This window comes from Dipteris shenzhenensis, chromosome 8 (genome assembly GCF_047967505.1).
Source record: "Dipteris shenzhenensis isolate YYH24624 ecotype China chromosome 8, Dip_SZ_1.0, whole genome shotgun sequence".
Taxonomy (NCBI): domain Eukaryota; kingdom Viridiplantae; phylum Streptophyta; class Polypodiopsida; order Gleicheniales; family Dipteridaceae; genus Dipteris; species Dipteris shenzhenensis.
In genome coordinates, this window is record NC_141603.1 from 51,959,065 (window position 1) to 51,984,175 (window position 25,111).

The 25,111-nt window shown below is 42.5% G+C and overlaps 1 protein-coding gene across 1 annotated transcript; it reads right to left on the reverse strand.

Moving 5' to 3' along the window:
* Positions 1-8,598: 8,598 nt before the first annotated feature.
* Positions 8,599-10,888, reverse strand: LOC147899656 (SNAP25 homologous protein SNAP33-like). Its single transcript, XM_087378076.1, has 5 exons — positions 9,850-10,888; positions 9,657-9,750; positions 9,424-9,560; positions 9,200-9,297; positions 8,599-9,107 (listed from the first exon to the last, which is right to left on the reverse strand). The coding sequence occupies exons 1-5, from the start codon at positions 10,759-10,761 to the stop codon at positions 9,008-9,010; spliced, it is 1,341 nt and encodes a 446-aa protein (XP_087234202.1). The 5' UTR covers positions 10,762-10,888; the 3' UTR covers positions 8,599-9,007.
* Positions 10,889-25,111: the final 14,223 nt, after the last annotated feature.

Sequence of the window (25,111 nt, forward strand, 5' to 3'; positions counted from 1 at the left end):
CATAGCTTTTTCAATTCTTTGATCTAGATTTTAGAGTGAACTAGAAGCTTTTCCCTTCTTGCATAGAAAAGAGGTCTTGTATGTATGCATGATTAATGAATTTGTAACGTGCTAGTATACAATTTTGTCTTTTGACTTTGTGAATTTGATTTTATCTTTGATCTAGATTTTGGAGTGAACTAGAAGCTTTTCCCTTCTTGTAGAGAAAAGAGGTCTTGTATGTATGCATGATTAATGAATATGAATTTGTAACGTGCTAGTATACAATTTGTCTTGTGACTTAGTGAATTTGATTTCCTGGGTGTCACATTGTAACTATTAAAGGAAGATTATTCTATTCAGGTGTCGTGTGGCTTGATGGAGCGTTTGAAACACTATTTGAGGTAGTAAATTTTCATTGGGTGTGTCGCTAATCTGGTCTGACACTTCATTTCCAATAATGGAATGTGTCAGCTATCATGTGATTGCTAGGTTTGCAATGGGAGAAAGATGTGAGGGTTAGAGGAAGGATTTTTTCGGAAACTCTTGGGTCTGGCGGACGTATCAAAGTTTTGTTTAAGTATTAAATGCTAGCTTATATTACCTGGTCGTTCAGACAAGATGGAAAAAGAGGACCAAAATTCAAAAATGGGCCAACTGGAAGGGGCTAGACTGTGCTGCAGCACAATAGTGTTGGGTGCAAATAGGTCAGGAGTCCAAAGATTAAGTCATGGCTAACCTCAGCCTAACTGGAGCCTAACAGTGACTATGATCAGGACAGCAGTTTGGTGCACAGGACTCTTGCGTAGGTTGTATGTGCGTGGACTGCTACATGGAGGGTATGTTAAGAAAGGGCCATCGTTTGAACGCTTTTTTGGAGAGATTACTTTCAGAGTTTCCTAGGCTGATGATTGATATCACCTAGCTGTAAGGTTAGTTCTTAGTTTATGCAGGGTAAGTACTACATGGTATGTCTGAGGTTTTTGGACATACTGCCAAGATGTAATCCTTGTGAATAAATAGTTGGATTAGTATGTAAGCTTAGCTACTAGAAATACGCAGTGCTTCATGGTAAGCTTTCGAGGTTTTTGGAGAACTACCAAGGATGTAAGATGAATAGTTGGATTTGTATTAAGACTTTTATTCCTGCGTCCATAGCTTTTTCAATTCTTTGATCTAGATTAGTAAAGAGGTCTTGTATGTATGCATGGTTAATGAATTTGTAACGTGCTAGTGTGCAATTTGTGTATTTATTTTGTGAATTTGATTTCTTCACTGTCACTATTAAAGGAAGATTATTCTATACAAGTGTCTTGGTTTGATGGACACTATCGAAATAAGAAATGCATGGTTGCTAATTTGGACTGGAACCTCATTTCCAAAAATGGAATGTGTCAGCTATCATGTAATTGTTAGGGTTTGCAATGGGAAAAGATGTGAGGGTTATAGGAGGGATTTTTTTCGGAAACTTTTGGGTCTGGTGGATGTATCAGTTTTTTTCAGTATTAAATGTCAGCTTATATTACCTGGTCGTTCAGACAAGATAGAAAAAGTGGACCAAAATACAAAAACGGGTCAACTACTGGAAGGAGCTAGACTGTGCTGCAGCACAATAGTGTTGGGTGCAAATAGGTCAGGAGACAAGGGATTAAGTCACAGCTGACCTCAGTCTAACTGGAGCCTAACAGTGACTGACACATCCAGGAGAACATGTTTCAGCTCAGTCAGAGCCGATGCCACGCTGTTTGGGATAGAGTCGAGGAAGTGCCAGAACAAATCAACATTAAACTCGGGAAGGAGTTATGCACTCACAACAAGTCTGTTTTACAGTATACCCAGATACATGCTTTGTCTCAAAGGTCATAAAAAACTCTGTATCGGGAGTTGAGGAATTTGCTAACCTCAAAACAGCCAAGGAACTAAAACGTCAACCTGAAGAGACCCCCTTCGATCCAAGGAAGTTGGCTCTACTTAGGTGGTACCTAACTCCTCAATCTGAGGTGTGTTGGAAGACGTACAGTTTGCTGTTACAGTTTGAATGGCTTATGCCAAGTGGTGCCATTGCAAATCTGGAGGGAATGTCAGTCTACTAAGGGGCCCTTTCTATTATGAACGATCCTGCAGTTTTGGCTTCCAATTCATAAGTGAACAGATGTCAACCCTATATATCCTTTGTACCAAGGATTGATCAAAGGGGTTCAATCCTTGTTTTGCTTGTTCTGGGATTGGCAACGAATGGTAATTGCAGTGTGCATGAGCGGTACACTCCGTCTCCGTTATATCCGTAACATTGAGATAATCGTTGGGAAAATTTGTGCTGTTGAGAACAACGTATTTGGTGCTTGAACAGTTGTTGAGGTCGTAATTTGGATGGCACCCTTTAGACAAGTCGGTGGAGTTAGCAATAGAAAAGCTGGGTGGACAAGAGCAAATGGGTTCAGGGTTGTGCAAGGAACCTACAGTTTGCTGATACGTTTGAATGGCAAGTGGTGGAGTGGAGGGGATGTCAGCCTAGTAAAGGGCACTTTCCGCTATGGGAAATCTTGCATTTTTGGTTCCTGGTTCATGGGAGGTTAAGTGAATGTCAACCCTATATGTTCATTGTACCAAGGGCGATGAGAGAGAGAGAGAGAGAGAGAGAGAGAGAGAGATTGATGTTTGTAGAAGATCTCACGGGTTCATGAGAAGGCACAAACACAAAAAATTGACTTACTACATATGGATAGCTGGAGAATTGAGGGAGTGCACAAGGCTAGCTCCTCCCAAGTTATTATATGGCATAGCTATCTTATAAGAGTAGTATAAGGTGGCATTTGTAACATTAGTTTGGATTTGAAGTCCCTAATCAATGCTTGCACATCTTGATAAACCACCCTTTCACACCTTTCATACTTCTTTTACTTTGGCTTCAGTATTTTCTTTATTTGAGTTGGATCGGAGCAAGCTCCTCAGAAATTATTTGAAGTCCCTAATCAATGCTTGCACATCTTGATAAACCACCCTTTCATGCCTTGCATGCTTCTTTTACTTTGCTTCAGTATTTCTTTATTTGAGTTGGATCGGAGTAAGCTTCTCAAAAATCCAAATCTTAGTACCCTTCTGCTTGTGTTGATTATATGCGGATCTCAACTCTTGCTACCCTCCCTATTATGAAGTAGACCTATGTCTGTGTGTCATTTTGATTGATAATGATATATCATTTTCATCCCATTCAACTTGTGGTACTTCCTTCCATGGATGTTTTTATCGAAGATACACTTGTATATTAAAATAGCAAGTGAGGACAAGTACTCGTGAGCACTGCCTTCAATTGGTTCTATCAAAGGAAAACAATTGTCAAGATGAATGAATGATTAATTTGTAACACGTGTGATAGAAGCCCGTGTATAGGAAACTTCGAATGATTTGCACACACAGAGAGAGAGAGAGAGAGTTCTAAAAAAAAAAGAAAGTGTGAGTGTGTGTGTGAGAGAGAGAGAGAGAGAACCAAAATAGAAGGGGTCACGTGGCAATGAAGTGTGTGGGACACTTTTTAACAAAAATGTAACTAGAGCGTTGCTTGGAAGGCAATGCTAAAAATCTCGGCCAAAGTTTATCAATCTAATTTGTTTAGTTTCACAATATTGATGGAAGATGGTACATTTTTATATATCTTCTTGAAGAAAAATATGTAAATCTTATCGAAACCTTAAATTTTTTGCATAGAAGCTTCAAATATTGGCAAATGTTTCAAATATTTATTTTTATTAGGGGATATAAACTTTCGACATGAATATAAAATTTTCGCTTCTTAATGAAACTAACATCTTAAGGCATACGATTATGCCATTTATCTTTCTCCTCATCATGAAGGTATCTCTAAGTTTCTTGTTATAAATAATAGATTTGCTCTTGCCTCGTGGGTCTAACTTGACCTTTGTCTGTATGCCTTTGCATAAGGGATGGGCGTCAATAGGGCTGCAATGGTTAAGTATGAGGGAGAGGGTGGTTGGAGGGGGGGGGGAGAGAGAGAGAGAGAGAGAGAGAGAGTACATGTGTTCACATACCAATGTTACATACATGCTCCTCTTACAATTAGAGGGTCCATACAAAGTTACCTCTCTAGGTCTTTTGCAATCCCTTGCAAGATCATCGGTTACTCCACAAGTGCGACATTTCTTGCATGAGGGATCTTTTAAGAAGCGATGGGCTTCATCATGACCCTTCTCCTTACAATTGTTACACTTGAAATTTTTTTGATTAACTTCTTTTTCTTGACATGACCCATTGTTAGGACCTGGCCCTTAGTAGATTTGGATGCTCTCTCTCCTTTCTTTGCTTTGATGCTCCTCTCTTCATGAAGCAGGGCACTAATGATGCTCTCCAAAGTGGAATCGGCGGCTAAATGTTTCAAAGTCATGACGAGGCTCTCATACGTTTCAAGTATGCTCTTAAGAGCATTCCAACAGTATCCTCCTCTTCCATCTTTGCATCAACGATGGTTAACTAAGTGGTAATGCTATGTAGATCACTAATAAAAGTGCTTGGCTCCATATGCTACCACCTTTGGAGACATAGCCCTTGCCACCAAGTGAAAGAGCTTGAGATGCAAAGGCCATTCTTTCCCTTAACATCTTCTTCATAGGTGGTGATGTGAATTTCCTTACTACCTTTTACATATGGCCATAATCCTTCATACATCAACAAGTACTTTATTTGTGTTTGACGTGTCAAATCCTTTCTATCAAATGGCCAAAGGAAATCTCTTTGGTAGACATTTTAAATACAATTTGAATTGCTTTAATGGAAAAAAGTAAGCATAGAAATAGAAGAGAGAATAGCCAATAAAGGCTCAAAACAACACATCAACAATGATTCCCACAACTCAGAAATAGCCCAATCAACCTTTTATCTAACTAGGTAAAAGGGGACTTTGCAAAGGGTCACAAAGAATCCAAGATCAGAAAGCCACGGTAAATCATAGAAGAAGACTTGGAACTTTAGCAAAGAAGAAAGCCTTTGCAAAAATTGCCATCGACATCTTGAAGAAGCAAAATGTGGTGGCCATATAATAGTAGTAACTAGTTGTTCTTTCAATGGATTCTTTATACTAGAAATCTGCAAAGTCCACTCAAAGACGATAAAGAAAGCATAGGGATACTTAGCGACTTCTTAGAACCTGTGACGGAACAAAATGTGAAAGGAGTCGCAGCAAAGTAACGATGAAACATAGAACCTCTCGTGCCTAGCACTATTAGCCTTTCATAAACAAAGCTTCAACCACAAACATACTTCAAAAATCCCTTCGATAGATCTACTTCATTATCTTGAGAAAATCGGTGATGGAACTATAAATGAAATGTATTGCTGGCAAAAAACAACAAGGTTAAGGCATTCAAAAAACTCAAAATTATGGCAAAAACAACAATATTAAGGCCTTCAACAAGATTAAAGCCTATAGCATATAATATTAGCTCGCTAGTAAGTCAACATAGATACATGCCTTCTTGCAAAAGAATGTGGAAAAGGGAGGAGGTAAGGGGTGGTAAAGGCGGGGTATATAGAGTGAATAATGACGAATTCCCTCTATTTCCTCCACTCTGTAGGGGATCCTCCCCTCTTATTTATGAGAATAAGTTTTTACAAATCTCTTATAATAAATGTTTCATATCTCTCTTGTAGCCTAGTGGAAATACCCTATGAGTAGGTAAAGGATGACAAACCCCCTTTTGCATGAGATCTTCAATTTATTCCTTTGATCTTAGCTTTAATTGGGCTATCTCCAATTGAATTTATCGATTGCAAAACGAAGGCCTTCTCAATTAAGTTTTACTTAGGTCGAGTTGTATGCACGGAATAATTTGTTGAGACTAAGGGCCTTTTTAGGTAGATGGGAAGAATAGATCAACAAACTAATGGAGAGATTAGTAATTTAATAGTATGCTTTGGTTAAATATATGGTTGCAGAGCATGGCAATCATTTGATCTTATTTCCTAAAACGTGATGGGGATGTATATGCTACCTGTTTGTTCTTCTCCTTTTGCTTTCTTTGCTTGTTGTTTGAGTTTGCTTTACACAAGGACTAGGGAACTATGTCTTAGATTTTAATAGTGGCAAGCAATTGTGAATAAAAATGCTAAGAGCATTATTTGATGTGTTTTGAAAACGTGAGCCATTTTTCGGGTGATATCTCTTGGAATACTGATAGCATTCTTTGTATTAGCAACTAATGGATCTCAACTCTTCGATGAGTTTACTCATGTGTACTCTCCATCTACCTCTCTAAAGGCTCTTAATCTCAACAAGCAACAAAGGATTTCATACATATGGCCTAAGGAGAAACTTAGTTAATTAAAGAGACCACCAATGGATTTTAACTACAGTTGCAAAGAAAATTTATTCTTGGGTGGGTAGCTAAGGTGAGAAAACCAACATGACAAAAATGTGTCCAGGGACAAAAGCTACAGATCTCACACTAATCCTACTGAATTGAGGCCTTGCGTGGAGGGACATAAAAATCCATGAAGCCATCCAACCTTAGGAAACTCTGAAAGTTAAATCCGACAAAATAAAACATCTTGCAACCCTTGATAGAAGCACACAGGTCTGGATCTGGGTCGCCATCCTTCTCACATAGGGAATTATTCTTCTGATGTCCAAGTAGACCTTCAAATCCTTTGGATAAGATGAAGTGCCTTTCTTCACGCAAAGATCACCTATGTCGATCTTAGGTCTAAAGCAACTTGTCACCTCTGTAGTTTTGATACCATGTTAGAGATTGACCTAGGAAAGGGTCTTACATGCTAAGCCAAACCCAAACCACAATATGTAGTGGAAAACGAAATATTCCTAGAGATCTCATAGTAATTGTACTGAATGTGTCATGCAAGCACGAAATAAATGGCGTGCAAATCAAGGATGTAAACCACATTCAAAAGCAAGAAGAAATACTTCCAAAACTGAATACAAAATGTCCTTGTGTGCTGCTCTGAAGAAGGTTACCGGATGTGCCATATCTACTGCTAACCCCTCCTGCTGCATGCCTCTCGAATGAGAACTTTGGTGGCTTGGGAAGAGCTCTTTATGCTCAGCAATCCTGCTGCTACAAGAATTCTGCAACCCAGGTGTGCTCTACACAACTGCTTGTCAAATGCCCCTCCACTTGGGCATGCCATTATACAGGAGACGTCTGAGTCCTCTGCCCTCCTTTGGCTGGCAAACCTGGCCTATAATAGGCCAACCAGCCTGGTTGGGGGGGGGGGGGGGAATTGGGGGAACCAAATGGCCAACCCCTAGAATGTGCTGGCCGACCAGCGACCCTCTAGGGCTATGTTTTGGGCCATATCCGCAGCCATATGCTGGGGTCTGCTGCAGCCCAAAGTGCCCTTTCATAGGGCATCTTTGTGCCCTGGAAGAGTAGAGTCAACTGCCGCTTTTTCATACAGGTGTCACTCCGATTGCACTCCTTATTTGAGGCTTACATGTGGGGAGTCGACCCTACTATCCTAACACGGTGAGCCAAGTTAGTAGCTAGGGTCAGCCTGCAACTACAACTGATCATTTATCCAGCTTTCTGGTAAGAACCCCGTGTGTTCAAAAATCTTGTCCAGGATTCCATGCACAGGGCATGTTGGCTAACCAAGAAACTGGATATACATAAGAACAGGAGGAAACAGATAGGCCTCCATAAAAAGCTTAACATTCTTACTATGAGCCGACCACCAGCAGAAATTAGAATGTTAAATGTGGCAGTCACCGGCAGAAATTAGAATGTTAAATGTGGCAGTCTTCTAAGTTCTGGTGCTAAGTAAATTTCTGAAGTGGAATTTGTCAAGCCTTCCCATGGAATCAACTTCACTGCTTTCGTCCCAAGGCAAATCAAATCAGTAGCTTGCAGGAGTGACTAAACTAGCTGTGACTAGGAGAGTGTCTGCCACAGACCTCTGACATTTGTAGCTCCTTGACCTTGCTGCCCGTGTTTCTTCTCTTGATTGAAGGTAAGTCTGTCCATATATCCCAGCCTTGCCTGGGATATTCATAGCTTCTTGATCTTGCTGCCCTCTAATTGGTCCTGTGTCGTTCCTCTCCAGCTCCTTGGCAGTAAATTTTGTCCCTATATCCCTGTTCTGCCTGGGAATGCCTGATAAGGGAGAAGGAGCTGCTCGCATGTGCAGACTGCACAGCCAGTCCTGGTGCCGACATCAAGACCACATAATATAACAACACACTGTCTACCAAGTCTGGCTGACTGACAACCAGCTTGGCCCTATATCTAGAAACAAGCATGGTGGCAAATCAGATAGGGATGTCAGGTCATTAGGGTTAGTCCCTGCTTCTCTGCCTGTCTATCTCTCGCCTTATTGTACCACTCCGCCTGGTTAACTTTCCTACAATCCAAAATGCACATATGCAGGGGAAGTATGTGATGCAAGGTACCTCCACTTGAAAAATATGCAGCTTTCTGGATGAGCTAATATCTTCTGTCCATGTATTATAATTTATTTCAAAGGCAGAAGCGTAAGAGCTGGAAAAGAAAGCAGGGTCCACGTAAGTAACACTCGCTCTGATTTTTGTAAGCAAGCAAAAGAATGTGCCAAGATAGTATAGAAATGGTATGCAATACAAATTCAGCTTCAAAGGAATTTCTAGTATTTATGAAGCTCATTCCCATTTGTCTTGAGCCTCTTTATTAACTTCAATTTCCAACCAAAGTGCACCTGAGACTGCTTGGCTCACCTCGGCCAATGCACATGAGGCCACAGTTGACTTATCACCAGCTGTGCTCAAGAAGAACGCCATTTCAAAGCCAAGCCACATAAGCCATTTGGCTTCCAGAACATAGAAGACTTAAAAAATTCGTGGTCCTTCAAGCAAAATATACACAAATTCTGCGGTGTACTAAGGCACTTGGAATGGATAGATGAAGATCTACCATGACACAGACTGATGGGAGAGACTCAACCTTTTGTTTCAAAATTCCATAAAGCAGCTGCAGAATAGTAAGAGACGTGCTATTGTGCACCATCTACACTCTTTGAATAGATGCGGTCATTTTCCAAGGAGACGGCGGCCCCTGATGTTTGCACCCTTCACCCTTTCATCAAGTGAAATAATATCATCTTGAAGGTGGTCCAGCGAAACATTTTGACTGCAACGCAAATAAATCAAAACAACGATTAATACACCACCCCATGCATTAAACTTACTTGATCAAACGAAGTAGGCGGACGGAGGGCAAACCTAGAGATTTCTGCGCCCATATCGAGAGACATCTCCTTCAGTTGGTCCAGAACGTTGCTCAAGTCTGTCAGAGCATCATCCTGCTTTGTTCTCTCCATCTAATAAACAACAGCAAATTGCATTTCTCCTGATAAGTACTTATGTGATATGTGCTTTATATTTTTCCAGTACATGGGATAATCAGGCAACTGCAACGGAACTATTAGATAAGACTCAGAGCGCACCTCAAGTTTAACGTGTGTGGTCTGTGGGTGTGCCTGTGCGTCCGAATCAAGAGAAGGGCGCCCCTTGGGGTTGCTGCTTACGAGGCCAAGGGCGACACGTTGTTCAAGGTGGTGGCCTCTCCTCTTAAAAGAATCATCTAAATACAGCAAGACGATACTCAACAAATACCACATGAAACCTCTGTGCTGATTGAAAACTGCAACGAAACTGTAAACTACGGTAGGCTACCTACTTCTACTGAGAACGGGGCCTGCCACTGGACGACCCTTTTTGGGCTTCCATGTCTTGGAGAACATGCCTCCTAAGCTTCCTAGTAACTTTTCCCCCTGCAGATCACAAATCACACCGCTTAATACTCTCAAAACAACGGTAAACAATCCGAATTTTGCGACAAATGGAGAAAGAACGGCTCAAAAAACGCTTACCGCACTAAGGTTCTGATCAAGATCCAATGTCACATCGTGGGTTCGCCTGATCTGCTCACCCTGTTCGTGTAAATTAAGCAACGTTTTTGTGGCATCCGCTTTGATGTCTTCCGCCACCTTCAGACAATTTCGAACCTGTTTGGTGGTCTCTTCCGATTTTTGAAGGGCATAGCCTTCCAACTCTTGAACTGACTTGTATTCCAGGTCGGCGCTCTGAAATTGATTGTCGTCATAACGGGTGCGGGTGGCACTCCCGTTAGAACCACTGTAATGGCTCTCTCCTTCACTTGCAAGAAGCTGCTCACGGGCTTGAGGCTTAGGCTTCGTCCTTCTAAGCTCACCGTTTCCATCATTCGATTCATTCGATTTGAAAGCATTACGACTGCTTTCCTTCAGCTTATGAACGTGGTTAAGCCCTCCTTCCATCAATTGGGACGCCTGGTTCGCTCCAGAGTCCTTAATTTTCCGAGCATTCTTCAAAGCTGCATCCCCGGCTGCAGTTACCCGCTCTCTCATCTGGGATTTACGCAGCCCCTGCCCCTCCCCGTGCCCATCATTGCGAGATTCTGCCTGAGGCTTCAAATCGTCCTCATGTATCCTCCCCTGATTCATGGCTCGGTTGTTGGGTTTCGCAGTACGCACATCATCGTCAAAAGGATTCCGGGCATCAAAGACCGGCTGCTTGCGAGGCTCCAAAGATCGCTGATCCTGTCCAAATGCTCGACCACGGCTGGTGCGACTTGCAGAGTTAGTGGAGCGTCTGGGCGGAGGGGGGGTGTCATCGTCGAAAGGATTGGAATACGAGCGATTGGGGGGGGGGGTTTGATGGTGGGAGATATGGGGGGAAACTGCGTCGTCGTCGGAATCGAAAGGGTTGGAAGCAGAAGGAAAGGGGTGATGGAGGGAAGCCATGGGAGAAGGAAATGCGAAGATGATCGAAGCTGGGGGAGGCTATGGCGATGGAGTCGTCGCCTTCATCGCTCTTGTTATTGAACGCGGAGTGCACGATGCAACAATATATATCTTTACACACATACACACTTTGTATTGTATGTTCACCTTTTCACTCTCCTTTTGTAACGTCTCTCTCTCTCACTTTTCATCACCTCTATCACGTTTCCTTCTCTCACTTTACAAAGGGCTCTCTTGCACACTCAAGGCTTCGCACGCTCCCTTTCGATTAAGAGAGCTTCCCCGCATATGTAGGGCTAGACTGGGTAAGAATACTACTGGGCTGGCCATGTTGCTCTACCTGAAATTTCAAGATTTTGGCTCGGCCTTGCAATACCCAAAGTTCCTCATTGGCCCAAATAGTCTCAGGGCTATGGGATTGGCTATGTAACAGCCCGCGAAAAGTAAGACATGCTCAAACCTCCATGAGGCTTCATGGAGGTGCATTTTTGGAAATGTTGGCTGGGCAGGGACCTACTGAGATTTTAGCATTCCCAGCAGGAGATCCTCTAAGGAGCGCCTTAGTGGTCAAAATTTTAAATTAGCCCATTCTGTCAGCTGATTAGCTTGGATGGTGTCCATGCATACACCTAGAGCTCCATCATTTTATTGTAAATATGTGCATGCCCACCATATCAATCTTTCATTCTTTCAAATCCATTAAAAAGGTACATGATCTATCCTCTCAAGTAGGGATGTACACACTATACATGCAAGTGCATGAGTAGGTACACACATGGATGTTATCATATTGACATTTGTGGGGCCATATAGCTAAAAAGCTATGTGTGTACCAATGTAATTGTGTGCACATGCATGTGCATGAGCAGGTACACATGCATGCTGTCATATTGACATTTTTGGAGGAATATAACTAGGAAGTTATGTGTGCACTAGCGTGCATCTAACATAAATGGCTTTAACAGGGTATTTGAGGTATTGTTTTATAAGCTTTGGCTCACGCTTACCACAATGCTCATTTTTTGTTATTTTGGGGAAATGCTTTTTTAAATTCTCCCCAATGATAACATTTTGGGAAATAATGCCCATCATAACATTTGAGGAGGGTTGCAAGACTATTTATTGTACGGTAGGCTCAAAACCATGTACAAATACCACAATCAAAGAATGAACACAAGCATGCAAAAACAAATCTTTCTTCAAATTGCACGATAATTATTTGCTCCGTAGTTATGAAATGCAAACTACAGCTTTCACATTTCTGTCATTTTCTCCTTTTTTATTACTTTCCCTCAATCACACAAGTGAGAGATTCCTTACCTCCTAACGCCTAGTTGTAGGTTTCCAAGTTTGTTTTTTCATGATCCTTTGGTTTCTTCTCATTTACACAATAGTTTGTGCAAGGGATATTGAGAATGGTGTGATCTTTGTAAGACGAAATAGATAAGCTAGAAGGGAAGGAGAGAGATTTTATGGCTCTCAAGTACTCACTAGAGTACTTAGTAGAATTGACATGCAAATCAAAAACCAAATAGTACATTGCAAAGTACTATGTCAACCGCCACGGTTAACCAGTTCATGCTAGGTGTGAGAGGTGAAAGAGAGTACAGGATTAGCCCTCCCTCAAAAGGTAGATTGTATAAACGGCCAAAAGTTTGACTTTGGTCTTCATTGTGTACTTGCAACTTTTTGAATACAAGCTCTGTCATTCTCTCTATCCTCTTGTGAGTGAGACTTCTTGCTTTCCATTGTGTGTTGCCTTGTGATTGCCACTCTCCCCCGTTCACTTTCCCCTTTGTGGGGGTTAAAGGTCACTGTGCCTTTACCCCGGTTATGTACAATACTCAAACACATATATAAATGAATGAAAAACAAGATTAGGGTGGTTCTGCACCCACCAAAACTTGTGTGGCTCTCTGTCTCTCTCTCTCCCTCTTTCGTTCTTGCTTCCATTGAGAGCACTCTCAACTGGTATCAGAGCCCGGGTGATCTAGCTGAGCGTGCGTGAATACTTGGAAGCTCAGCAGCTTTGTGGGAGGAAGGAGAAGCTCTATGGGAAGCTTTGTGGGTGACTTTACTCGCATCCGAGTGTGCAGAGACCTTGAAGAAACCTTTGGAAAAGTCACTTTGGTTTTGCAAAGTGGTTTTGAGAGCCTGTTAAGTGTTTTCAAAGAAAAAGTCGTTTTTTGAGCTTTTCCCTGTTCCGTTCGATGACAGAGACTCCGTATTGACTTGTAGAGGCAACTATTGCTTGCTTTTGGTATCCACTTCACTTCAGGAGCTTGGAAACACCTTCATTCTTGAATCTCGGATCATTTCATTGGATTTATGACTCACTGTGTCAGTTTCTGTGTTTTTTTGCCCGAGTATTGGAACTCAAGTTTGGAGCAACCATTTGCAGATCTGTCAGTTCCGGTGGACTCAGGAGGTCCTAAAACTTCTATGTTGCTCATCATTCGCACTCTGGTGGTGTTTACAAATAGCTCTGTTTCCAAAAACGTTTTTCAGTCCGTGTGTTGGACCCAGTGATTGAGACCATGGTTTCAAAAACCGTCTGTCCCATTGCGTTCCGAACGCCCAAAAACCCCTACCTGTCAGTTCTTGCTTAATTTGGTGGAGGATTTTCAGAGTTATAGATCTCTGTGTATTCGATTTCGTCTCTCTGTTATGCATTTTTCATTCTAAGGTTTTGAAAACTTAGATTTATGCCACATGGCAGTGGATAAGTGTTGACTCCCATTTCTCACTCATCGGTTGGAATTTTGGAGTTCTGGCGGAAGAGAGATATTTGCAGATTTTCTTGCTGAGTCCGATTATGCAATGGCGCCCATGTTTTGAGGCATCTCAGGTTCTATTTTCAGTAGTGGTCATTACCATGGGACTATGATTTCTTGAGCATACCTTATGCAGATCACTCTGGTTGTAGTTTGAGCAGTGTGCGCTCATTCGTGGTGTGCATTGGGTTGCAGTGGATGATTTATAGGCCTTTTGGATGCATTGCGGTCCTTATTGGATGCGCTGATAGGCCTAAATTGCCTTGTGGGATGCTATTTTTTTATGAACGCTTTGCACATGGATGCTATTTTATGCTGAGGGACAACTTTGACACATTGTAGGTGATGCACTGATAGTGCTATGCTCTCTTGGATGAGATATTATTGATGCATATGCCAGTGGATGGTGTTTATGCTTGAGTCATTTGGCACTTATTGGCATTTTCTTTTGGGCCAGATTTGCTCATATGGATGCATAGTATATGCACATGAGTCAGATGCATCTTTTGATGCTTTGAGCTTTGAGTTTTGGTGATATTTCACTCTATTGTGGCATACACATTTGGGTACACCTGGTATTTGGTGTGATTCTCTCTTGCAGGCACTAGCACTTGGGATTTTGTTTCATTTGCATCATGGCATCCTCTTCCATGTCTGAAAAGGAGTTTTTCAGCATTAAAAAGTTTGATGGGACAAACTTTTCTTTGTGGAAAGAACAAATAAGGGATGTGCTTATTCAAAAGAAGTAGATTAAACCCTTGGCAGGGATTGAAGCTAAGCCTGCAAATATGTCTGAGGATGATTGGAATGAGTTGGATGCATTAGCAAAGTCTACTATTAGACTTCATCTTGCAGAGTCAGTTTATTTCACAATAGTAAATGAGCAGACTATGCAAGATTTGTGGAAGAAACTGTGTGCCACTTATGAGAAGGAAACTGCCTCTAATAAAGTTTACCTCATGAAGAGGTTATTTGAGCTGCAGATGAAGGAAGGGGTCTCCATTGCTTCTCACTTGAATGAATTCAATATTATTTTCAGCCAGCTTCAGGCTCATAAGATGAATTTTGATGTGGAGACTAAGGCAATATTTCTCTTATGTTCATTGCCATCCTCATGGGATACCTTCCGTACAGTTGTCAGTAACTCTGCAGCTGGTGGAGTACTGAAATTTGATGATGTTGTGGGTAGCTTGTTAGCCGAGGAGATTAGACGGAAGTCTATGGACGGCAACAAGCAGGATGCAACCTTAAATGTGCAAAGGGGCACATCACAGTTGAGGGGGAAGTCCCAAGAAAGAGGGAAGTCTCGTAGCAACTCCAGGGCACGGAACATTGAGTGTTACCACTGTGGCAAGAAGGGCCATATGAAAAAGGATTGCTACAAGCTGAAAAGAGAGCAAAAGGATAAGAAAAAGAATGCAAATTGGGGTGCAAATCAAAAGGAAGAGAGTCCAAGGGAGGACAAAGGAAAAGTGAAGATCGCGGAGATCAATGCAGTCACACATGATAGTGACAATGACGTTCTCTTCATGTCTAGTTTATCTGCAGAGTTGCTTACCACTTCAGATGATGCATATTCCCAGGATTGGATTTTGGATTCTGGTGCTTCATTCCATGTTACTCCCCATAGGGAATGGTTCTCCACTTATGATAGTGGAAAGACAGGTTGTGTGCATCTTGGAAATGACTATGCATGTGACATAGTGGGAGTAGGTGACATAAAGTTTTCTTTTGCAAATGGGTCTGCATTTATTTTGAAACATGTGAGACATGTGCCTAAGTTGACCAAGAGTCTTATTTCAGTGGGTCAGCTAGATGATGCTGGTTTTCACACCACTTTTGGCTTTCAGAGTTGGAAAATTCAAAAGGGCTCTATGCTTTTGGCTAGGGGTGCCAAGTGTGGGACTTTGTATCCCTTACATGTATAAAGGGTATTTGATCATGTTGTTGCAATAACCGAGCAGCCAAGCACTTCTTTGTGGCATTGCAGGTTGGGGCACATGAGCCAGAATGGAATAAAACTCTTATGCCATTTGGGTTATGTACCGCATTTGAGTTTCTCTGATTTTGAATTTTGTGAGCACTGTCTCTATGGGAAGCAGACTAAATCAGCCCATAAAAGAAGGGGAAAGAAAGAGTTTGAAAAGCTTGATTTGGTGCATTCAGACGTATGTGGTCCCATGCCTACACGGTCATTAGGCGGGGCTGAATACTATGTGACATTCATTGATGATGCAACTAGGAAAGTGTGGGCTTATGCTATAGCTCGGAAGAGTAATGTGTTCCAAGTATTTCAGAAATGGCTGGCCTTGGTTGAGAATCAGTCAGGTAGAACGCTTAAATGCCTATGGACTGACAATGGTGGAGAGTATCTCTCTCATGACTTTCAGCATTTCTGTGATACACGTGGGATTAAGAGGGAGCTCACATCCCCTCGTACTCCAGAGCAAAATCTAGTTGCAGAAAAGATGAACCGTACCATTCAAGAAAGGTTGCAATGCATGCTTTCCAATGCAAGTCTTTCTGGTGGTTTTTGGGCTGAGGCAATGAAGACTGCAGTGCATGTGATCAATAGATCACCTAGTAAGAGTTTGGATGGTGGTATTCCTGAAGAGGCATGGAGTGGCAAGAAGCCCTCTTACTCTCATTTGCATATATTTGGGTGTGAGGCATATGCACATGTGCCAAAAAAGCTTTGAAAGAAGCTAGATCCTAAGTCTAGGAAATGCATCTTTCTGGGTTATGGTGAAAGTGGAGAGATGGGCTATCGTCTCTGGGATCCAGAAGCAAAGAAGATCATACGCAGCCATGATGTAGTCTTCAATGAGAAAAAGATGCATAAGGCACCCATGAGGGATGTGGAAATGAGGAGAATCACTTTCCAGGATGTGAATCCACCTGCATATGTTGATAGATAGCAGGCTGTCCATGCACCAAATGTGCAAGAAATGGTACCACCAAGTACTCCCACAGGTATACAATCAAGGGTAGATGATGGATCATCTATTGGTGGAAATGATGAGCCAAATGTGGCTGATATGCAGGTGGGACATCAAGCTGAAATGCCCTTGAGAAGATCTTCTAGAGTGTCTAGACCGCCTGATAAGTTTGTTCCAGGGGTAGACTATGTGATGCTTACTGATTGTGGGGAGCCTTCTTGCTACAAAGAGGCTATGATGCGCGAGGATCAACGCGAGTGGGAGTATGCTATGCAATCAGAGATGAGTTCACTTATGAAGAATAAGACTTGGGACTTGGTTTCTTTGCCACATGGAAAGAAAGCATTGCCATGTAAATGGGTCTACAAGATGAAGGTCACAGGTGATGATGTGCCTAGGTACAAGGCCCGTTTGGTTGCTAAAGGGTTCAAGCAAGAGAAGGGTGTGGACTTTGATGAGATATTCTCTCCGGTTGTGAAGATGACCACACTTAGATGCATGCTTGGACTAGTGGCAGCAGAGGATATGGAGCTTATGCAGATGGATGTCAAGACAGCTTTCTTGCATGAGGATTTGCATGAGGAAATCTACATGGTGCAGCCGGAGGGCTTTGAAGAAAAGGGCAAAGAGCATTTAGTTTGCAAGCTAAAGAAGAGTCTCTATGGTCTTAAGCAAGCGCCTAGAGAATGGCATCAGAAGTTTGATGCTTTCATTCGGTCCCAGGGTTTTAGAAGGAGTGAAATTGATCACTGCCTCTACACTAAAAGGGATAAGGATAATAGCCTGATAATCTTGGCACTATATGTGGATGATATGCTATTGGCTAGCAAGAATACTTATGAGCTAGATGCATTAAAGGCCAAGTTGCATGAGGCCTTTGATATGAAGGATTTGGGACTTGCAGGTCATATTCTTGGTATGCGCATCACGCGTGATCGGAGTAGGAAACTCCTTTGGCTTTCACAAAAAGAGTATGTTACAAAAGTATTACAGCGTTTCAATATGGAGGGGGGGAAGGCAGTGAGTACTCCATTGCCTCCATATGTGAAACTGAGTCATACAGATAGTCCCAAATCAGATGAGGAAAGGGCCATGATGGCCAAGGTTCCTTATGCATCAGCGGTTGGGAGTCTTATGTATGCTATGATAGCTACTAGACCAGACATTGCATTTGCAGTGGGAGTTGTTAGCCGGTATATGGCTAATCCAGGAAAGAGGCATTGGGAGGCAGTTAAGTGCATCATGAGGTACATGAAGGGTACCAAGGAGATGTGCATCTGCTTTGGTAAAGGATACATGCGTGTACTTGGGTACACAGATTCAGACTATGCAGAGGGCATGTGGATAGTAGGAGATCCACTTCTGGTTATGTGTTCACCTTTGCAGGTGGTGCAGTGTCATGGATGTCTCGTGCATAGAAGTGCGTTGCTTTGTCTACCACAGAGGCTGAGTATGTTGCAGCCATAGAGGGTTGCAAGGAGGCTATGTGGCTTGATCAGCTAGTGGGAGATTTGGGGATTCATACAGGTGTACCGACATTGCATAGTGATTCCATGAGTGCTATTCAGCTAGCACAGAGTCCGGTCTTTCATGCAAAGACGAAACACATTGAGGTCAAGTACCATTTCATCAGGGAGATACTTGAGGACAAGCGCATAGAGCTTGTCAAGGTTCATACAGATGATAACCCTGTAGATATGCTGACGAAGAGTCTACCTAGTCAGCGGTTTGAGTATTGTCGTGTATTGATGGGCATTGGATAGTATGCTCATTGGTTGTTCTCCCTTAAAGGCACATTGAGAGTGCACTCAACGGAAGCAAGAACGGAAGAAGGAGAGACAGAGACAGAGAGCCACACAAGTTTTGGTGGGTGCAGAACCACCCTAATCTTCTTTTTCATTCATTTATATATGTGTTTGAGTATTGTACATAACAGGGGTAAAGGCACAATGACCTTTAACCCCCACAACCTCCCACTTAAAGGACAATGTGCCTTTAAGGGAGAACAACTAGTGAGCATACTATCCAATGCCCATCAATACACGACAATACTCAAACCGCTGACTAGGTAGACTCTTTGTCAGCATATCTACAGGGTTATCATCTGTATGAACCTTGACAAGCTCTATGCGCTTGTCCTCAAGTACCTCCCTGATGAAATGGTACCTGACCTCAATGTGTTTGGTCTTTGCATGAAAGACCGGATTCCGTGCTAGCTGAATAGCACTCATGGAATCACTATGCAATGTCAGTACACCTATATGAATCCCCAAATCTCCCACTAGCCGATCAAGCCATATAGCCTCCTTGCAACCCTCTGTGGCTGCAACATACTCAGCCTCTGTGGTAGACAAAGCAACACACTTCTGTGCACGAGACATCCACGACACTGCACCACCTGCAAAGGTGAACACATAACCAGAAGTGGATCTCCTACTATCCACATGCCCTGCATAGTCTGAATCTATGTACCCAAGTACACGCATGTCTCCTTTACCAAAGCAGATGCACATATCCTTGGCACCCTTCATGTACCTCATGATGGACTTAACTGCCTCCCAATGCCTCTTTCCTGGATTAGCCATATAGCGGCTAACAACTCCCACTGCAAATGCAATGTCTGGTGTAGTAGCTATCATAGCATACATAAGACTCCCAACCGCTGATGCATAAGGAACCTTGGCCATCATGGCCCTCTCCTCATCTGATTTGGGACTATCTGTATGACTCAGTTTCACATATGGAGGCAATGGAGTACTCACTGCCTTCCCCCCCTCCATATTGAAACGCTGCAATACTTTTGTAACACTCTTTTTGTGAAAGCCAAAGGAGTTTCCTACTCCGATCACGCGTGATGCGCATACCAAGAATATGACCTGCAAATCCCAAATCCTTTATGCAACTTGGCCTTTAATGCATCTAGCTCATAAGTATTCTTGCTAGCCAATAGCATATCATCCACATATAGTGCCAGGATTATCAGGCTACTATCCTTAGCCCTTTTAGTGTAGAGGCAGTGATCGATTTCACTCCTTCTAAAACCCTGGGAGCGAATGAAAGCATCAAACTTCTGATACCATTCTCTAGGTGCTTGCTTAAGACCATAGAGACTCTTCTTCAGCTTGCAAACTAAATGCTCTTTGCCCTTTTCTTCAAAGCCTTCCGGCTGCATCATGTAAATTTCCTCATGCAAATCCCCATGCAAGAAAGTTGTCTTTACATCCATCTGCATAAGCTCCATATCCTCTGATGCCACTAGTCCAAGCATGCATCTAAGTGTGGTCATCTTCACAACCGGAGAGAATATCTCATCAAAGCCCACACCCTTCTCTTGCTTGAACCCTTTAGCAACCAAACGGGCCTTGTACCTAGGCACATCATCACCTGTGACCTTCATTTTGTAGACCCATTTACATGGCAATGCTTTCTTTCCATGTGGCAAAGAAACCAAGTCCCAAGTCTTATTCTTCATAAGTGAACTCATCTCTGATTGCATAGCATAATCCCACTTGCGTTGATCCTCACGCATCATAGCCTCTCTGTAGCAAGAAGTCTCCCCGCAATCAGTGAGCATCACATAGTCTACCCCTGGAACAAACTTATCAGGTGGTCTAGACACTCTAGATGATCTTCTCAAGGGCATTTCAGCTTGCTGTCCCACCTGCATATTTGGCTCATCATTTCCACCAATAGATGATCCATCATCTACCCTTGATTGTATACCTGTGGGAGTACTTGGTGGTACCATTTCTTGCACATTTGGTGCATGGATAGCTTGCTATCTATCAACATATGCAGGTGGATTCACATCCTGGAAAGTGATTCTCCTCATTTCCACATCCCTCATGGGGGCCTTATGCATCTTCTTCTCATTGAAGACCACATCATGGCTGCATATGATCTTCTTTGCTTCTGGATCCCAGAGACGATAGCCCATCTCTCCACTTTCACCATAACCCAGAAAGATGCATTTCCTAGACTTAGGATCTAGCTTCTTTCGAAGCTCTTTTGGCACATGTGCATATCCCTGAGTAAGAGGGCTTCTTGCCACTCCATGCCTCTTCAGCTTCAGGCTCAGAAAATGAATTTTGATGCGGAGACTAAGGCAATATTTCTCTTATGTTCATTGCCATCCTCATGGGATACCTTCCGTACAGCTGTCAGTAACTCTCCACCTGGTGGAGTACTGAAATTTGATGATGTTGTGGGTAGCTTGTTGGCTGAGGAGATTAGATGGAAGTCTATGGATGGCAACAAGCAGGATGCAGCCTTAAATGTGCAAAGGGGTAGATCACAGTTCAGGGGGAAGTCCCAAGAAAGAGGGAAGTCTCGTAGCAAATCCAGGGCATGAAACATTGAGTGTTACCACTGTGGCAAGAAGGGCCATATGAAAAAGGATTGCTACAAGCTGAAAAGAGAGCAAAAGGATAAGAAAAAGAATGCAAATTGGGGTGCAAATCAAAAGGAAGAGAGTCCAAGGGAGGACAAAGGAAAAGTGAAGATCGAGGAGATCAATGCAGTCACACATGATAGTGACAATGATGTTCTCTTCATGTCTACTTAATCTGCAGAGTTGCTTACCACTTCAGATGATGCATATTCCCAGGATTGGATTTTGGATTCTGGTGCTTCATTCCATGTTACTCCCCATAGAGAATGGTTCTCCACTTATGACAGTGGAAAGACAGGTTGTGTGCATCTTGGAAATGACTATGCATGTGACATAGTGGGAGCAGGTGACATAAAGTTTTCTTTTGCAAATGGGTCTGCATTTGTTTTGAAACATGTGAGACATGTGCCTAAGCTGACCAAGAGTCTTATTTCAGTGGGTCAGCTAGATGATGCTGGTTTTCACACCACTTTTGGCTTTCAGAGTTGGAAAATTCAGAAGGGTCTATGATTTTGGCCAGGGGTGCCAAGTGTGGGACTTTGTATCCCTTACATGTATCAGGGGTATTTGATCATGTTGTTGCAATAACCGAGCAGCCAAGCACTTCTTTGTGGCATTGTAGGTTGGGGCACATGAGCCAGAATGGAATGAAACTCTTATGCCATTTGGGTTATGTACCGCATTTGAGTTTCTCTGATTTTGAATTTTGTGAGCATTGTCTCTATGGGAAGCAGACTAAATCAGCCCATAAAAGAAGGGGAAAGAAAGAGTTTGAAATGCTTGATTTGGTGCATTCAGATGTATGTGGTCCCATGCCTACACGGTCATTAGGTGGGGCTGAATACTATGTGACATTCATTGATGATGCAACTAGGAAAGTGTGGGCTTATGCTATAGCTCGGAAGAGTGATGTGTTCCAGGTATTTCAGAAATGGCTGGCCTTGGTTGAGAATCAGTCAGGTAGAACGCTTAAATGCCTATGGACTGACAATGGTGGAGAGTATCTCTCTCATGACTTTCAGCATTTCTGTGATACACGTGGGATTAAGAGGGAGCTCACATCCCCTCGTACTCTAGAGCAAAATCCAGTTGGAGAAAAGATGAATCGTACCATTCAAGAAAGGTTGCAATGCATGCTTTCCAATGCAAGTCTTTCTGGTGGTTTTTGAGCTGAGGCAATGAAGACTGCAGTGCATGTGATCAATAGATCACCTAGTAAGAGTTTGGATGGTGGTATGCAGGCTTAGCTTCAATCCCTGCCAAGGGTTTAATCTGCTTCTTTTGAATAAGCACATCCCTTATTTGTTCTTTCCACAAAGAAAAGTTTGTCCCATCAAACTTTTTAATGTTGAAAAACTCCTTTTTAGACATGGAAGAGGATGCCATGATGCAAATGAAACAAAATCCCAAATGCTAGTGCCTGCAAGAGAGAATCACACCAAATACCAAGTGCACCCAAATGTGTATGCCACAATAGAGTGAAATGTCACCAAAACTCAAAGCTCAAAGCATGAAAAGATGCATCTGACTCATGTGCATATACTATGCATCCATATGAGCAAATCTGGCCCAAAAGAAAATGCCAATAAGTGCCAAATGACTCAAGCATAAACACCGTCCATTGGCATATGCATCAATAATGTCTCATCCAAGAGAGCATAGCACTATCAGTGCATCACCTGCAATGTTTCAAAGCTATCCCTCAGCATAAAATAGCATCCATGTGCAAAGCGTCCATAAAAATAGCATCCCACAAGGCAATTTGGGCCTATCAGTGCATCCAACAAGGACCGCAATGCATCCAAATGGCCTATAAATCATCCACTGCAACCCAATGCATACCACGAATGAGCGCACACTGCTCAAACTGCAACCAGAGTGATCTGCATAAGGTATTCTCAAGAAATCATAGTCCCACGGTAATGAGCGCTACTGAAAATAGAACCTGAGATGCCTCAAAACATGGGCGCCATTGCATAATCGGACTCAGCAAGAAAATCTGCAAATATCTCTCTTCTGCCAGAACTCCAAAATCCCAACCAATGAGTGAGAAATGGGAGTCAATACTTATCCACTGCCATGTGGCATAAATCTAAGGTTTCAAAACCTTAGAATGAAAAATGCATAACAGAGAGACGAAATCGAATACACAGAGATCTATAACTCTGAAAATCCTCCACCGAATCGCGCAAGAACTGATAGGTAGGGGTTTTTGGGCATCCGGAACGCAATGGGATAGACGGTTTTAGAAACCGTGGTCTCAATCATTGGGTCCAACACACGGACTGAAAAACGTTTTTGGAAACAGAGCTGTTTGTAAACTCCACCGGAGTGTGAATGATGAGCAACATAGAAGTTTTAGGACCTCCTGAGTCCACCGCGGAACTGACAGATCTACAAATGGTTGCTCCAAACTTGAGTTCCAACACCCAGGCAAAAAACGCAAGAACTGACACAGTGAGTCGGAAATCCAATGAAATGATTCCAGATTCAAGAATGAAGGTGTTTCCAAGCTCCTGAAGTAATGTGGACACTAAAAGCAAGCAATAGTTGCCTCTACAAGTCAATACGGAGTCTCTGTCATCGGAACGGAACAGGGAAAAGCTCAAAAAATGACTTTTTCTTTCAAACCACTTAACAGGCTCTCAAAACCACTTCGTAAAGCCAAAGTGACTTTTCCAAAGGTTCCTCCAAGGTCTTTGCACACTCGGATGCAAGTAAAGTCACCCAGCTTCCCACAAAGCTTCTCCTTCCTCCCACAGAGTTGGTGAGCTTTAAGCATTCACGCACGCTCAGCCAGATCACCCGTGGCTCTGATACCAGTTGAGAGTGCACTCAATGGAAGCAAGAACGGAAGAAGGAGAGAGAGAGACAGAGAGCCACACAAGTTTTGGTGGGTGTAGAACCACCCTAATCTTCTTTTTCATTCATTTATATATGTGTTTGAGTATTGTACATAACCGGGGTAAAGGCACAATGACCTTTAACCCCCACACACATTGTCCTTTAAGTGGGAGGTTGTGGGGGTTAAAGGTCAATATGCCTTTACCCCGATTATGTACAATACTCAAACACATATATAAATGAATGAAAAAGAAGATTAGGGTGGTTCTGCACCCACCAAAACTTTTGTGGCTCTCTGTCTCTCTCTCTCCCTCTTCCGTTCTTGCTTCCGTTGAGAGCACTCTCACCCTTCCCTTCCACATCCCCTCCCTCTCTCTTTTCCTCCCTCTTCTCTTCCCCTTCCTCTCTTCATTCTCATGGGACCACATTGGCACAATCCGGTAGACACTGGCTCGTGCTTGCAAATCTCTCACAAGGAGTTGCTTGGAAGTGGAGTCTCTATCAACATTCCTCCGAGATCCCTACAACACGTGGAGTCACCACCGAGCTACAAATTTTTGGCGTTGTTGTTGCCACAGAGTTTGAGGTATGCTTTTGCAATGCATAAGATTTCTTTCGTTAACCACCCATTGCACAATTCTTCCTAGCTTAAATAGAAGTGTTTAAGTGTAATAGGAATGGTTTGAGTGGAAAAAGGAAAAAATTGTCATTTTTGTCCATAGAGTGATTTTGGTGCATTTGAATTTGTTTTGGATTGTTTTTTGCTGTCAAATCATAGGAGTAGTTAGCTTGAGTGATTGCTAAGGTGTGTGCATTGTCAAATCTCACTAAAAACGCTAAGAAATGGACTTTGAATTAGATTTGGAAATGGTGTGAGTGAGTTCCCAGCCACCCCCTTATAAAATTAGTCATGTGTTGGTGTTAAGTGTTGTTTTTTGTGGTTTTTTAATTTGATAAGGTAGATTAGGTAGGATAGCACCCCCAATGCTCACAACCTTGCACAAAAACTCACAAATTTGCAAGGAACACCAAAACCAATCAATGACAAAGATAGACTAGATAGTATGTTGTTGCATTAAGCTTAACACAGAGACTATAGAAGTCAATGTGTTATAAAGGAGCGATTGACTGCATTATTTGGCAGCTGGTTAACCACCCCACCTACCTCACCTAACTAACATGTGGCATTAAATGAGCTCATAACTGTCACATAAGAAGTCAACCCATTGTGTTAAGACTAATACAACAACTTTGAAGTCATTGTGATAAGGAGTCGATGCCATATTCAAGTGCTATGTTATAGACCCGATGCACTAAGAGGTCACTACTTTATCCAGTTTTCATCGTGCTATTGAAGTCACTACTATAAGAAACCATCGTGTTAAGGAGTTGCTTTGTTATAA